The 17,386-nt window shown below is 33.2% G+C and overlaps 1 protein-coding gene across 5 annotated transcripts in view; it reads right to left on the minus strand.

Moving 5' to 3' along the window:
* The window catches only part of MYO6 (myosin VI), a 139,385-nt gene that overhangs the window by 14,609 nt on the left and 107,390 nt on the right, over positions 1–17,386 (minus strand). For all 5 annotated transcript variants that reach the window (XM_006926371.2, XM_015600455.1, XM_025042704.1 and 2 more), the window contains exons 19-28: positions 17,019–17,057; positions 15,560–15,653; positions 9,622–9,752; positions 9,449–9,526; positions 8,074–8,203; positions 6,133–6,223; positions 5,111–5,261; positions 3,400–3,608; positions 2,479–2,557; positions 1,424–1,584 (exon numbers count right to left, since the gene is read on the minus strand). In XM_006926371.2, the coding sequence (XP_006926433.1) occupies positions 1,424–1,584; positions 2,479–2,557; positions 3,400–3,608; positions 5,111–5,261; positions 6,133–6,223; positions 8,074–8,203; positions 9,449–9,526; positions 9,622–9,752; positions 15,560–15,653; positions 17,019–17,057 (1,163 nt within the window). The remainder of the gene's footprint in view (positions 1–1,423; positions 1,585–2,478; positions 2,558–3,399; positions 3,609–5,110; positions 5,262–6,132; positions 6,224–8,073; positions 8,204–9,448; positions 9,527–9,621; positions 9,753–15,559; positions 15,654–17,018; positions 17,058–17,386) is intronic.

Raw genomic sequence — 17,386 nt, forward strand, 5'->3', positions numbered from 1 at the left:
GGGGGTCCTTAAAGGCTTCCTGGAAGAGGCGCTGACAGAAAGGACATATATGGGTGTTCCAGAGGAGGGGACAGCATCCCTAGGCCTGTTCCAAAAGAGAACTAAAACGAATTCCTCTGTCTTTCAAGTTATACCTGCTTGACTATCTCCTCATTACTTTGTAGTGGTCCCACTACCTAGTTAATTCTGCTTAACTTAAATCACAGGTAACTTGTCACTTATGTTAAAGGTCCTAAAAGGTCCACTCTTTCTCTGAGACCACTTGATTTGGAAGAGGCATACCTTTCTGAAGATGGGAAGGAGTCCATGTATGAGCCAGTATCATTTACATATTATATGGAATGACACTGGATATAGCTTAATACTTCAAATGCTTATGCATAAAGTTTGGCCGTGAATACCAATGATGACTCCATTAATGAGTCCTTGATAAGTGACTTTCAGCCATAATAAAGCCCGGTGTCTGTTGCACAACTTCCTCACACACATCAGGGAGGGCAGCTCTAAGAGTCTGCTTCTTTTAGGAGCCAGGCCAAGCCCCTGGCCAGTTATACTTAAAGACTTCCAGCCATTCCAACATAGCACAGGTAGAAGGAATGGAACTTTGTCATAAAGAGTGCTCTGACATTCTAAAAGTCATGAGTACATATATCTATTTGATTCACAATTTATATAGAATATATATACCTACATATTAAGAAACCTCACAAACTAGTTTTGCTTTGTTTTTATAAATAATCGAAATAACTAATGTTTCTAAATTCTAAGTTTTTTTAATGAATCTAGCAACTTTTAAGAAGAAATTCCATATTCTTCCATACTTTTAAGAAGAAATTCCATATTCTTCCATATTACAATAGAGTATTTAGAGATAATTCAGAAACCTAAGGAGCCAAAATATTTTAAGCTGATTAACCTTCCTTCTTAGAAAGAGAAATCTATTTATTCTGCAACATGTGGTATGTGTCTGTATAAAATTTCTCATTCCAAATGTTAAGATATATATTTTTTTAGTTTGCATTAGAAAAATAATAAATCCCATCTTCAAATATATTAAACTGGATGATAATATATTCACTGATTTCTATGCCAGTATTTAATGGCAGGTATTTAGAAATTGGATGTCTGCCCTTTATCCAATATTCTGACAATTTCAGAGTAAACGTTGAGATTTCTTTTTTAAACAAAGTACTCATGAACTGAAATATCAGTTTTATTTGTCAACAGCTTGACAATTCGATAAAATCAACTGTTTCATTCATTTGGGTATGAAAATAGACACAAATAATTTTTAAATGATTTTACTTAAAATATATCAGGACCTAAGGAATATGATTTTCTCCTATTCCTTTCAGGCTGAAATGAGAGGCAGAGAGATAAAGAAAGCAAAGAGAACGCTATACCCCACCCAGCGTCCCAGTACCTCCGGAGAGCCAGGTCAGCCTGTGCCTCGTCACTGATGAGCTCTGCTTCACTCTGGGCGATCCGCAGAGCCAGCTCCCGGTCCCGGCGCTCCTGCTCCAGGACGGCTTGCTGCTGGGATTCCTCCTCCCGCTGTCGAGCCAGCTGCTTCTCCACTTCAGCCTGTCAAGGACAGAAAACCATTTCACCAAGGTGTCTCCACTTGTTTACTTGACCATTCCCATTACTACTTAAAATTGTTCCATATGAGTTCTTTACTAAGGAATATGTATATTGTTTAACCAGAAATCTTATCAGTCTCTATTCTCTTCCACATAATGATTCATATTTCCTCTTTCCAAATCCAAGTGAAGGTAGAGAAACCGTAGTTCCACCATTCCATGAGTATCCCAAATATCACATGAGTCTCCTAGGCATCACATTAACACCAAAACCAGACAAGCAGATGTCAGGAATTTAAAATGCTGGCTGTGCTCAGGATAAATTATGAAAGACAAGACAAACAGAAACTCAAATACATAATCAATTATTCCCAGACATGGACTTTTTAAAAAATGGGAGTGAGGAGAGAATCTTAATTCTAACCTTTTAATGCTAGTATCTACAAAAAATTGTATAATTTGTTTAATTGGAGGAGTATATTATAAAGTCATGTTTTAAGTGAACGTTCAACTGACTTTCCCCTAGGTATAATAACAATAACAATAAACTGTTATATATTGAACTGAGCACTATTTTTAATGCTTTAACGTGTGTTAACTCGTTTGATGCTCACAACTATTATTAACAATCATTGTGCAGAGAAAAAACTGTGGCTCACAGTCACCAATTGTATCTTGTGCAATGTTATAATTTTGCACATTGACAGAGCCTGGATTTAAACTCACCTTCCTATCTCCAAAGTCCCTTCCCATAACCACTTCCAAAACTGCTTTTTATCTCTGGGATAAACCAATAACAGCTCACCTAGCAAATCCAGATCTTGTTTTCATTTCTTTTGTTTTGGTAGAGTCTGTGTCGACAGAAATTCAGTCTGACTGTCTAATCAGTACATACCTGAATACGTTTTTCATCATCTTCCCTTTTCTTTCTTTCTTCTTCTTCTTGTTTTCTCTTTGCTTCCATCTCAAGTTTCCTAACAAAAAATAGAAACCTCTTTAAAAATTTAATAGAAAATAAGGAATCCTTCAGAAGGCAATTTAACTATTAATAAACAAAGGTTATAAATGGGGACTCTAATTAACCTGCTAGCAATATACATTATTAACTTATTTTGAAAAAGCTAAACTCTAACTCTACAACAGAATTCTTCTGAAACAAAACAAATACAATTACACTGCATTACTTCTAACATCTCTAGATTAACTTGGTTATAAAACCTAGGTCCAAGGCCCTGATTACATGTGCTTCACTCTACTCCTCCAATTAAACAACACTTACATTCTTTCTGTCTACCCTATTATGCCTCCTCTAAAATGTTATCAGTTTTAAAACTGCAGAAAGATAGAAGTATCTTATTTCTAACTTATAAAAATAATGTAAGATACAAGCCATTGCTTTATAAACAAGAAATCCTCAGGTATAAGAATCTAACCAAAATTCAAATTATAGTTAAAATCATTTTGTTATTACAAATGAGCTCTTCTCCACTTTCAAATTTATTCTAAAATTATAGTCATGAGTTGCATGACAACATTTTGGCCAATGACAAACCACATACATGGTGGTGTAATACGAAGCTTAGGTAAGGTGTGTAACAGGCTATACCATCTAGATTTGTTAGTATACTGTATGATTTTCACGCAATGATAAAATTGCCTAAAGACATTTCTCAGAATATATACCCATCATTAAATGGTACAAGATGATAGTATTTTAAAATAAGAATAACTTTTAAGAATACGAATATTTGCCAATCAACATCACCACCAAGAATCACTATTCTGTTAGCTTCTAATTCAAAACAAAATGCCTTACATCCGCCTTTCCTCCTCTTCCTTTCTTCGACGCTGTTCATCTTCTTCACGTCTTTTTCTTTCTTTTTCCATTTCTTCTTGAATACGTCTCAGCCTTTCAGCTTCCTCTTCCTGCTGTTTTTTTTTCTGTAACTCACTGAGGAGGTTCTCTGAGCTTTTAACTACTGCATCATATTCTTTCTGTATTTGTTCCCTTGTCATCATAGTGGACTTAAAAAAATAATAAACATGTACTTAAAAATTTATCTTTTCTGCTGCATAATATAGTGAAAACTACTAAACTGTACATTTTTAAATGGTTAAGATGGTAAATTTAATGTGGTAAATTTTCTTTACCACAGTGAAGAAAAACAATATGCACATATACAGCAAAGACCGGAAAAGTTGGTAAGCAATAAGCCCATTATCTTTACTATATTATTTGTACATCTAAAATAGCCAAAAAAATTTAAAGTTATATTTGCATACAAATATTTATATCTACTTCCTATTAATCAAGTACTCAAATATCTAAGGTGGTACTACAAAGTCACATACTGTAGTTAAAAATTATTTTTAAAGGAATGATTAATTTTGCCGGAGTTTACTACTCTTTAATAATAATGTTCAAAGAGTATCTAAGGAATATTTGAGAAATTATCAAATACATCTAAAATTGTTGGATGATTTCCCTAAGTGAGCCTTCAGAAAACATGGCTGGATTGATTTTAATTGATTAATGCCACATAAACAAGGATGGCTCTTGACAGATTTGTAAAATCATCAGAGTTTATCCAAAGCATTTTCATTCTTCCTTAATCTTCTTTCTCTGTTCTACCTCTAAGATTAAGTACTGTCTACATAAAATAACTACAGGAAATATGATAAAAGGTTCGCTTTAAGATATTATATCCCACATAATTGCACTGACTTAGGAAACTAGATGAGAAAACCATTAAGATCCTAAAATATAACAGAAAAAGATATGAAGAGACAAATGAAATATAATTAACAAAAAAGTATATAGAAAAAATGTTCTATTCCATTAGTAATTAAACAGGTTAAAATCAATACCAAAAAAAGGCCCATTTTTTTCCTACAAAATTTGAGGAAAATTGCTTTTTTCGTAACAGTTAATTTATGATATAGCCTATATGAAGATAATGTAATTACATAAACAAGGCATATGACATAATAAGGATACAAAATTAAATGTACATTATAAGAACTATGAAAAAATACATGCGTATGAAATAAGACTGGAAGGGGAATGTGCGACAGTAATAACAGTTAAATGTGTTAGTATGTTAAGAGGTTTTTTGGTGATTTTCTCCAAATTTTCAATAATATTACATTACTTTTATAACTTAAAAATTAGTTTCTGAAAGTAGAAAAACATGAAACATATTAAAATAATTTGCATTAATCCTCTCTCATGAATGATTACCCAAAAGCTTACTGACAGTTTTTTAGTCACTATTTGGGGATGGAGAATCTTTCCTAGCAACAGAGGAAATTACATAAAAATTGTGTTCTTTTATATTTTTTTGCTATGAAAATTTTCAAACATAGAGGAGCAAGAGTAATATAAATGAGTTTCGTTTGCTGTTATTGAGACAATGTTTACAACATTTTGTATCATTAAAAAAATAAGGATATTTTCCTATATAATTGCAATACCATAACAAAAAATATTAAATTATAAAAAAGTCATTTGAGTTAAAACTACATACCTTAATTTTGGCCATTAAAGCATCAATAGAAATTTCAAGGTTCTTGACCTGTTTATTCACCTCCGGTTTTCCATCTTTCAGTGCACTTACTACTTCGTTAAATTTATCAAGTCGTTTTTTCAGTGTGCCCACCTTAACTAGGCCATCGATGCTGTAAAGATAATGCTTCATCAGAGTATAATTTCATCATTTAATGCTATACGGAGATTTTTCGTGTTAATAAAATGCTAAACATATTACTAAACAGAATATTTCACTTTTTTTCATATTATTAAGTATGCTCTTTTTTAGATAACTTGTTCAGGGTAAAAAAATTCTCAAATGTGGATGTAAATGACATCGATGCCTGTCAACAGGATTTAAGCCTTCATATTTACACTGAAAACTTTGAGAATTCAAATTGCACAACTTAGAGTTATCTAGTCTCTTTGAAAAAGTGTTAACGATTATCAGTTTCTCAGATCTCCAAGTTTAAAAAGTGTAAATTAATAATAAAAGCAATAAAAAATAAAAACTAAATTTATAGTGAGACAATATAATTCCTACAAATAATCTTGAAAATTATGGTCAAAACATTAATAAGGGAGCATTTGAGATCTTGCTCCCTAGCATATGTTGTCAGTTTGGCTCAAATAAACTCTTATAAAAAAATTTTTTAAAAAATCGGTGTGATGTTTTTAAAAACAACGTCGATATGACATTTATCAAGAAACTCAAGTTACTAAAATAATCAGAATAAAACAGCTTTCAATAATTTATTTCAACCTTTTATAGTTGAAAAGTGTCTATATTTTTGTAAACTCCTTCAAAACCTTTTGTAGAATGAGGGAAGTAGCGTATTAATGAAGTAAAAATAACTAATTTCAAATAAATAATACAAATAACAGATAACATATCTTTTCACAAAGAACATGAGAAAAGAGAAAACTATGCATATACAAATTGCCCTTCATTATGCCTTTGACCATTTTACACTTGGGTAATTAGGTTTTGTAAGATTCTTTAGGCACTATGCATCTTACCGAGGTTTGTGTCTCCTTTTGCAAAGCCACATTCGAATAGTTTTTTGCATTTTAATGCAGGCTTCAGCTCGATACTTTATTTTGTTTTTCACTACATAAGAGGAAAATATGATAGAAAATTATTCGGTTTAAATCAGACATATAATAGCTTTAAAAACCACTCACTTTCACAAAGCAATTCTCAAGAAACATGAAATCTTGATGAACATTATTATACCAGACATCAAAATCTAGACATTTAACATTTCTTTAATTTCTTATACTTCTGAAAATCAAAAATATATCATGTATATGACTAAGTTTATATTTTAAGTATATTATTTCCTTATTACACTACAGTACTGCTTCCCATACTGTCCTAGGCAATATTGGTCTATGAAATGTTAACAGGTATGTCTTGAAAAAAAGGATTTATCTGTTAAATAAATAGAGGAAAAGCTATAAGCTATTTTTGGAGATTCGCAATGAACATACTGAGTGAGGACTCCGATAATTCTACAGTAAAAGAATTTAATATTTAACTTAGTTACCCAGAATGTCCTAGACTTATCTGATCCTGAAACATTTTTTCAGAGCTCCTCTAACATCTTGCAAAGACCCTGACTGGTTACAGACTTCACTGCACAACGCAGTTCAGGAACGAATGGTACAGTACAGACAATTTAATATAATGTGTTTGCCATCATAATGCAATGTATAAAGCTTAAAGCATTCAACTACAAATATGTTTATATTTTACTTGGAAAATGATGGGGGAAAACAGCTTCTGTTATCTTTTTTACTTTCTTATAGTTTTCTTTTTAGCTATATTCACAATTATACAAATTCGCAAAAGACCTTAATAATAATCTTTGTTTGCATGGTTCCTTTTCACTAGGTCAAAGAAATTTTATTTTTCTATTAACAAGGAACAATTTATTGAATCTTTTTTCTCATGTGTCTAGCATTGTTCCAGATATTCTGGTGAGTAAGGGGTGATGGGAAGGGGTGATTATAAATTAAATCAAGTTTCTGACAATAGCTCCCTACAATTAAAGGTTTTCCATAGACCCTTGGGTAACCCCAAAATATTCTGCTCCTCACCCCTTTGTATAAGTAGTTACTATGACCCAGCCAGAAATACAGGAAAAAGCAGCTCAGCCAGCGTGTCAGAGAACAGGGTTTAAAAGAGCAGAGGCAAGAGCAAAGGCTCAAAAGGGAAGCGGAAGCCCCATTTTATGTGATCTTGACAGATATTCTAAGACCTTACACTTTGCTCTACATTAAAGGAGAACCTTAGTAAAAGGCTTTTAGTTTAGAGAGAGAACTCTGCGGAGGTAACGCTGGACACCCAGGAAAACCAGTTTGGGAGCTATTGAAGTTATTATGCAAGTGGAAGAGGGGATCCACTAAGGCACTGACAATACAGAGGAAAGAATGCACACTATTTGGAGGAAGAGTCGACATCTGTTGATTGACCAGATTTCACAGACAGGCAAGGAGAGACCATTACAATCTTGAAATTTTTGATGCACTATCCTGGTGTTGTCATGCAGGTGATAAGAGAAAAGTTCTGGCTTAAGTCTGAGAGCCTGGAGGCTGGTGTCGGGTTGAGGAGGAGGGGGTGAGCAGAAGACAGGGAGAGAGGGGGATAGAGAGGGAGGAAGGAGAGAAGGAGAAAAGAATCAAAATAGTGAGTTCTGTTTTGTTTAGGACATGATGAAATTAATTCTCCTATAACACATGTGGATAAAGAAGCATCACAGACACAAAAAAGAAAGTCCACAAACACTAATCCATCACGTACTACACGAAGTGTTATTTGAGGAACCGAGGACACAATGTGGATAAGCAACGCAATCCCTGTTGCCCAGCACTCACCACTGAGACAATTTTATCACATTCTGCAAACCAAACAATTTCCAAAATAATACAGATGTTGGTGTGAAACATAACACCTACATTTGATGACTGAGAGTGAGCACCACTGAACTTTCTTCCAGCGACTGTAGATAAGCCAGTGATTGACTCTTTTAACCAACTCTGCTAAATGGTCCGGGTCAGACTTCATAATCTGATCAAATTCTGCAAACTAGGAAATAAAATAATTTAATATCAGTATCAGAAGATAAATGTGTCTAAATACACAAAGATACAAAAAAAAAAAAAAAAACCCACTAGACTTCAAATCCAAAATCTAAGTTTCTAGAAACTGTCACATGCCATTACATAGGCATGTCTCAGTGGGGTATATAGCAAGCCCAAATACATTTGGCTATATCTTGCTGCCTCTCCCTTCCTTCCTTCCTTCAGAAACTTGGAGGGGTAAGAGGGGTTACTCATTGTTAGTTAGCATATTCGATAATAAAAATAGAAAAAAATCTAAAATATTACTATAGCCCTGAAATAAGAGAAACACTGAGTTTGTGATAAATATACATGATTACAGCTAAGCCGACTATGAATATATATTCATTTTCTCTTTTCTTTCTTTTACAGGACATTGTATGGATTTTCTGCAGTAAAAATATTCACAAGAAAGTGCACACAAAGGTAATGCATTACAGATTTTACCTCATGCCAAAAATATGAAATCAGATTTATTATGATTAATTCAAGCCTTCAAGGCACTACAGATATTAATGATTTTGCTAATCAAATGGGTATGGTTGGCTATTATAACAATTGTGTTTAAAATTATGACAGTGAAATTCAATATTAAATAAGTTAGGAATGGTGAAATATAAACAGATTGCAAATATCATTTAGGTATTTCTATATTATATATATTTAGTTATAAAATATTCAACTAAGTCATATAACCTAGTACAAGAACCTGTAGATACTAAAACTATGGGTTAGCCTAAGGAAATTATGTTACAAACATAAGAACTTATACACTCACTCAGTCTAGGGTTTGAGAAAAGTCAGTACAAACTCTGGTCCAAATTCCTGTACCTTACACATCATACTCTGACAGAACTTGTTCTCACAATGAAGACTCAAAAGTACTATAAATTCTTTAACTATTAAGACTGAATTGATATGTTTTAGAAAAGTTTTCAACTTATATAAAACAGAAGTATTTTCGGGTTAACCCTTATTTAAGCAAAAAATCCAATTAGATATAATGCTCTGATTCCAATAATTCGATAGCTGAAAAGAATTATAAGACTTGTATGGAGTAGTACACATTGTAAATGTCTCACATATTCTTATATACATGCTGTTAATGACCATATAATTCAAGAATACAAATCACTAAACACCTAAAATATTTGTTGATCCCAACTATTCATATTCATCATATTGAAGTTTAAAATAAAAATGTATTTACCTTGCCAGGTCTAAAAAATACTTTTGTTAACCCAAACTTGTAGTCAATTTCATTTAAGCCCAAAGCTTTAAAAAGAGCCTGAAAAATAAAAGTTACAAAGTTAAATGCCAATTAGTAATTAATAAGAAAGATAATTTATAACTAAGAAATTTCAATTTAGGTGGTATTTGTACCTTACAAAATAGCCTTGGATCCAATCTTGCAAGTTTATCTGGCATATACTTTTTATACATGTTGTAGAGTTCATGAAATGAAGCTCGTGATGGGAAACCACCCTGCATCAGGTCCAAAACAGACACCATACCTAGATTCATAAATGAACACAAATTACTGCCAATCACTGTACAGAAGTCCAAAATTACCATGCAAATGATCAAGTTCACAAATTAATGTTAGAAAGGTACAATTTACAGGTATAATCAGCAATGAAATATTACTTAGGAAATATCACATTTATACCTACTATGTTCCAACTTGCCTACCACCTAAAACTACTATAGCAAATTTAATCTAAAACCAGCCTGACTATCCCTTTTCTAGGGACAAACTACTGGTCTCTAGAAAGCTCAAATCTAGCTTGTATCCTTTTTTTCTGATAGAAATCTCTGTGTCACAATCACATTATATAAGGCAAAGGCCTGCATTTAGGCCACTTTCCAAGACCTGAGGTTAAATTCAGAATAAGATTCTGAATGAGTATCCACGCAGTCAAACACATTCCCAAGTTCTCGCCAGTGCTTAAACGAAGCAAATGGGGAAAAAAGAGAAGAGCTCATTATTTCACTATAAAGGTCCCCCTTCACTTACTTCTCAAAGAAATTAGTCTATCAGGGTAAAGAGTCTATAGAATGACTCTTTTCAGTGAAATTCTAGTAGGTGGTTAATTTGAGCCTTGAGTCAATGTGAGCTTTTAATAAAAACATAAAATAATCAGAGAAAGGCTCAACAACCACAGATAATTCCAAAAACGTTTGTTTATAAAAGAAAAAATAACCCCTGGATTTCAGTCTCTGGGACTATTCAAATCAATAAAGAAAATAAGATTATTCAACAAAAAGTGTTAGAACAAACAGATGGTCATTTAGAAAACAAAAATAACACTGGATCCCTAACTCACACTCCTCATACCTAAATGAATTCCTGCTAGTCAAGAATTTAATTAGCAAAATGAAACTATAAAATACAAAAAGGAGTGGATTTTTATTTTAAAATAATCTGAAAGGAAAAATAGCCTTTCTAGGTAGTCAGATTGAATTTTAACCTTTCTGACTGGCGAAGGTGTAAAACACCAATAGTACCCAGGGTTGATGATAGTGTAGGAAAACACACACATACATTCTCACTGGGAGAGTAAAACAGTGAAATAATTTTGGATAGCAATTTGGAAATTTATCCCTTTGACTCAGTACTTTCCACTTCTATGAATCTATCCTACGACTTGTCACATATGTGGGCAAAGATATGCACAGAGAATGTCCACATGCCCACTGGGTGATTGTAATAGAAAAAAAAAAAAACAGAAAAAAACTTAAATATCAATTATGTTACAATCATATGACAGAATGATGTATTAATTAAAAAGAATAGGGCAGGGCTTTACATATCCAAGACAGAGTTAAATGGGCACCCCTGAAAAGTGAGAATTCTTTTTACTTATATTTGTCTGTAATTTTTCATTTTTGTTACAGTGAACATATATAACTAATATAATTTTAATACTAATTAATGAAACACATAAAACAATCATTCCTATGGAAAGAAATCCAGAACTAGATTTAGTTCTAGGCTCTGCTTGAAGAAATGAAGGTAAGATTTGGTTGGTACTGTCATGATTTTTGCCCATTTATAGCAAATAAACAAGTACTCTTGGAAACGTACACATGTTACCTGTGAGTCTCTTGGCTTGCCCTGTAGCTGCAGAATATATGTGAACTGGCTCAAAGAAGTTCATTAAGAATTTCATGGAGGTTAACAAATTACTAAGCCTATGGCTGCCTTCTCAGCACCTCTTTATTTTTTATTTTTATTTTATTTTTTTTTGGAAAGCCAATGAGCAACTTTAATTAATTTAAAAAATTTTTTTTAAATTTTTATGGTGACATTGGTTAATGAAATCCAGTAAGTTCCAGCTGTACATTTTAACAGTAAGGCATATCTATATTTACACTGTGTGTTCACCTCCCAGAGTTCGATTTCTTTGTCACCACTCTCAGCATCTGATTCTAATTTACTCAAAAGATCTTTTGACACTTAAAAAATTAAAAATCACCAGAGCAAGTACTCTTCCTCTAGAAATCCCATGAACTGGATCTTCCCCTGGGAGTGTGATGAGGGGCTTTTTGGTGCAGTCCTGGTTGGTTACACTAAGAACCCCTCTTGGCTACCACAGACAGGCAGCACAGCCCAAAGGTCACCGAGGAAGAAGACCTAGGTGCCTTCTCTTACCTTCCCCTACTTTGCCCTGGTGTTGGCTAATCAGAAGATGGTAATTTTAGTAAAAAGTGTTCTAAATTAATTGATTCTCCTTAAATTGGAAAAAAAATAGAAATTGAAAGGCAAAGTAAAAGTCAAACCTTAAATGTCATTATTTTAGAAAACATAATAAATATTTTTATTTCTACCAGTTATTGATATTTTTGGCTTTTTCTCATTACCTAGCCATATGACTAGAACCAATTCCATACCATTTTACTATTAGTAATACTTTTTTAAAAAATCAAACCATTATGAATCAGTGTCATCTATCAAACAGCCAACATATCTCATGTTATGTTGAAATATACTGCTACTGAAACAGGAATCCTAGCTAGAGCATCAATAAGGCCATACTCTGCTAATGTAATAGTATATACAGCTTAATCTAAACATGCTTGACTTTCCAGGACACAAAATGCTCACTTAGGAAATAAATGATTTATTCTATTAGGCTTAACAAACTCTAAAGAGAAATTTAAATGGGAAAAGTCAAACTCACAGTAAAAACAATCGATATCTAAAGAAATATTATAAAAGTACATCTATACTGTATACAGGAATACAGCAGATATGAATTAACTTTCCACTATCTGTTAAATTACCCACAGATAAATCTTCATATTTGCTATACTATGAATTTCATTCAACAAAAATCTCCTGAGTCTAATATATGCCTTGCACTGCTAGAAGGCAGGGATATATGCACAAACCAAGAGAGACATAGTTTCTGCCCTCAAGGGGTTTATAGGTTAAGGGAAGGGAAAATTAAGTAATTATACAAGTATATACAAAATTTAGGACTGTGAAATGAAGGCATTCAGCACCCTTTAACTCCGGCCCCATTCTTGGTTAGGGATATCAAGAAAGGCCTTCATAGGGAAACGGCAATCAAGCTGAAATGTGAAAGATGAAGACAAAAGAGGCAGAGGAAGCTGCATGTACACAGGCCCTGTGATAGGAGGGGAGGAATATGGAGCATTTAAGTAACAAAAAGGCCTGTGTGACTGCAGTACAGGGAGAAGAGAGTGAAAAGAGATGAAGCTAGGGACACATGGGTCAGACCACATGGGAGCCTCATAACCTACTAGGATTTTGTCCTTTACCCTAACAATAATCAGAAGCCATTAAAGCATTTTAAGCAGTAAAAAGACATGATCAGACTTGAGTTGTAAAGCAATAATTCTGGATGTATGTGAACCACAGACTGAGCAGATGCAAGAATACTTAGGAAGCTATAGCAAAAAGCCAAGTGAAAGGGTGACAACTTATTAGTAAGTACTAAGTCTCACTAGAAGGGAGCAGATCTAAGTGAGTAGATCTTAAATATTTTCAACACACACACACACACACACACACATACACACACACACACACACACACAAAGGTAATTATATGACCTGATGGGAGTATTAGCTAATGCCATGGTAGTAATCATTTTGCAATATGTAACTATATCAAATTAACACATTGTACACCTTGAACTTATACAATGTTATATGTCAATTAAATCTCAATAAATGGGGGGGTGGGGGGAGACACTGTTTAGGAGGTCATACCAAAGGGACTTGGAGAGACTTAGAGAATCTATAGCTATGTTAACATGGTATCGACTAGCCACATGCTCTATGGTTGTACTAACCACAAGTGACGATTTAAATTTTAAAAAATTAAATAAAATTTAAAATTCAGTACCAACGTTATACGAGACACATTTCAAGTGCTCAATAGCCATAGGTATCTAGTAGCTACCATACTGGACAACTCAAATATAGACTATTTCCATTGCCATGAAAAGTTATATACTGGACAGCAGTAACAAAGAATGAGAAGGAAAACAGGCCTAATCCAAAGCCTAAAAAACTAATAAATAATTTTCAGGTGGCAGAAAGATGACCCTGTAGGTGAGTCAGGAAAGGCCAGAGAATTCAAAACAAAAGCAAGGTCATGTGCTGTTTCAAGATCAAGGAGAGGATATGTAAAAGGGATTGGTCTGATCCCTTTACAGAGTCAAATGCTGCTGTGAAGTCCACCAAGATAAGGACTACAAAAAGAACATTTGATTTAGGATTAAGGAAATCACTGGTGACCTTATCAAGAATTATTTTGTTGGGCTAGTCAAGGTGGAAGCTGAATTCTCTAGAGTAAAAGAGTTAGTGGAAGGCAGGAAACTAAGAGAACAAGAACATTCTTGCAGAGAAAAGGAAATATAGAGAACAAAAAGTGAGAGGAGAGATAGGGAGGTAGCTGGAAAGGAATGTGGGTGAGAGGGAATTAAGACAAGGTTTTAACATGTTTAAACAGTAATGGAGAGATTCATCTCAAAGTGAATGGTTCAATATATATAATCAATATCGAAGATTCAGGAGAAGGTAGGAAAGGATGGATTCAAAAGAACGATAGTCTTAACTAAGAAGAGGAGCACTGTCTACTTTCTTAATAGGAGGGAAGGTTATGCAGATAGGCAGAAGTGTTTGGTAGCAGACAGGTAAAGCTTTGAGTTTTTCTGTTAAGCAGTGAGGCTGTCTGTTGGCAGAGGCTTAGAGATTTGAGGAGAGCAGGATGGGTCTGACTGGTTTCCACAGAGAACAGAATATACTGACCAGGGAAATTCGACAGGGAGGGCCTGAGAGCCCTTTAAAGGTTAGTGATCATGAATTTGTAATAATGCCAATCTGTGCTGCCTACCTTATCTGTGCAGAAGAGAAAGGACCTAATCAGATTCATCAAAGGCTAAAGTTTTGTGAGAGGAGCCAAGGGTAAATCCAGATTGGGGAGGTCTGAAGTTTTTACAGTTGGAGGGAAGGCTGTTTTTTTTTGTTTTGTTTGTTTGTTTGTTTTTAAAAAAAGGTACACATATAATTACAAATTAGTCAAAAATACAAAACCAGGTGCAGGGCTTTGGAAGGAGCCCATTTAAATGGGGGACCCTGAAGATTTGCTGACCCACCTTTATAATAAACCCACCTCTGAGAGGAGCAAAATAAGGACTCAGAGGCAAAAAGCGTTTAAGAGAGTACTAAAAGCCTGAGATGGATTAAAAGGAAAGGAGAGGACTGATATCTTGGGAATAAGTAGGGTTACCAAGTAGGGATGGAGAATGGGCATGGAGTCAAGGAAAAATAGTGATCCTGGTGCCTAGGATTTTTGTGACTGAGCAAGTTTAGAATGTGAGGGTTGAGAGGGAGGAAGTGATAGTCTAACCAAAAATATAAAAGTTCCACAGAAGTCGAAGGCACTCTATTGTTTTCATTTTTTTTTTTTTAGAAGTGGTGGTGTGCGAAGCAAGGATACTGAAACCCATCTCCTGACTCAGTTCTGTGGGAATGAGAAATGAGGTACTGCTAAACTGAGAGGCCATAGAAAAGCAACTGACTTAAGGGAGATCTGTTTGTACTTGAAGAATTTTTATTAATTTTACTTCAGTGATGTCAGTGATGTCACAGTTTCATTTCACATTAAACTGTACCCCAGTATTGCCCAGTTTGCCAGCCATGCTTTTCTATATAATTAAAGGAAATATAAGATAAAAATCTTATATTTTATAATATGTCCAGTGAAAACACTGGGCATATTAAATTGTATTTGAGCTTAGATTCCTGAAACACACGGGTATAGATTATAAAAATATGGAAATACCTGAACACTGAAGTTGAGACAAAATCTGAGCACCTTCAAAGTGGTGGCCTACCATCTTTAAATTAGGTTTGATACAACGAATAAAGCTGGCTCCCTAGGAGAATAAAGGTACTTTTAAAGACAATATATAGAGCATTCTTATTTTTCTATTTCTATGAATACCAGCAACTTTCAGAGCATATTATCATTAACATATGAACTTTTTAAAATAATCACTAAGGTATACAAATGTCAAATCACTATGTTGTACTTCTGAAGCTAATATAATATTATATGCCAACTATACTTTAATAAAAATAATTTTTTAATTTAAAAAACAAATTAATATTCACTAAGGAACTTAAAACTTTATTAGCATACTTTTATAATTTAAAGCTTGACAAAATTTTCTTCATTATATACTAATAATATTTTTAAAATACATTTTAGATTTGAGTGTCAAAAGCTGTGTTATTGTAAAAAGAAAAGTCTCATTGTGGAAATTTTAACATATTTAAATAATACATTTCACTGGCTGACATACATGTGATTTTATTTTACTCTTAAGTGTATCTGTATGCTATATTTCTGTGATAAGATAATTGTCGTATGACAAGAGGAGTAAATTAAGCCTCTTAAAATCTAGGCCAACATATAAAAAAATTAATCTTTTTATTCTACTTCAAAAATATACGGTAGGTCCTTAAGCTGCAACACTGCACATTTTAAAGTTTTATTTGTTAAGGAATATTTTTAAATGCTTAAAGGCATACGTTTGGAATCAGTTATCACATTTGTTGAATGAGGCAGAAAGAATACAGATATGTACACAATGAAACTCTTGGGTACTGAAGCTAATATACGAGACATCGAAGCAATTGTTTCTCTTCAAAGTCACATCTTGCAAAACTTAATAGTTATTTCAACAATGATGCGCATTACAAACACTTTTAGAACACTTTTTTAGAAGAAATGCTTTCTTCTTATAAATCACAAAAGTAATACTATATTTGGATGATAAAATACCCTCCTAGGAAATACTGTCTCTATAACAGAACATAAAAATATTATGTCCATTTTTTTCCATATCGACCATACCATGTTGGAGAATGTGACTACTAAAATAATAAAATGAAAATGACTTGTATGCATTATCTTTAATCCTAAAAAATACATTTTCCTTCTCCATAATAACTAATTATTTTCACTTTCCTCAAACTACAGGAAAATCTTAACTTAATAATATTCAGAGAATTCTATATATTTATAAAATAATTTGACTTCACATATATATTTGATCTTATTTCGGAACAAACCTAACCAAAATGACAACCATTTTAAAATTCAGGTTTTTTTAATGGGGGAATTTGGTTTAAAATGCATTTCTAATCATTCTAGGTTTACTGTGCTTATTAGAGTAAATACTAATAACAGTTTAAGAGGGCTATTTTAAAACTCTGTGTTTTTAAAGTGTACTCACAGTACTTCGAAGTTTATCCAGAAGTAAATTTAACTGTGTCTGCAAAAGAAAGCAAATCACTTTATTTTTTCAAAAAGCAAAAGTATACAATGTCTTAAGTTAATATTAGATCTCCAACAGAATAAAATAGCATGCAATAACATAGACATATAACACATTACAATTTAACAACTTCTGGTACACACACTCTTTAACAGACAGTAACATGCAAAACATATAGCCAATAAAATGCCAAGGACAATAACTTATTTATACAGAACTTGTAAAATTAAAAGACTGAAAATGAACAATACTAAAAATACACGCATGCTTGCAGGTGGGGTGAATGAGGAAAAAGTATACAGGCAACGAAGAAAGTAAATAAAAAT

Source organism: Pteropus alecto, unplaced genomic scaffold (genome assembly GCF_000325575.1).
Source record: "Pteropus alecto unplaced genomic scaffold, ASM32557v1 scaffold7, whole genome shotgun sequence".
NCBI classification, from domain to species: Eukaryota; Metazoa; Chordata; class Mammalia; order Chiroptera; family Pteropodidae; genus Pteropus; species Pteropus alecto.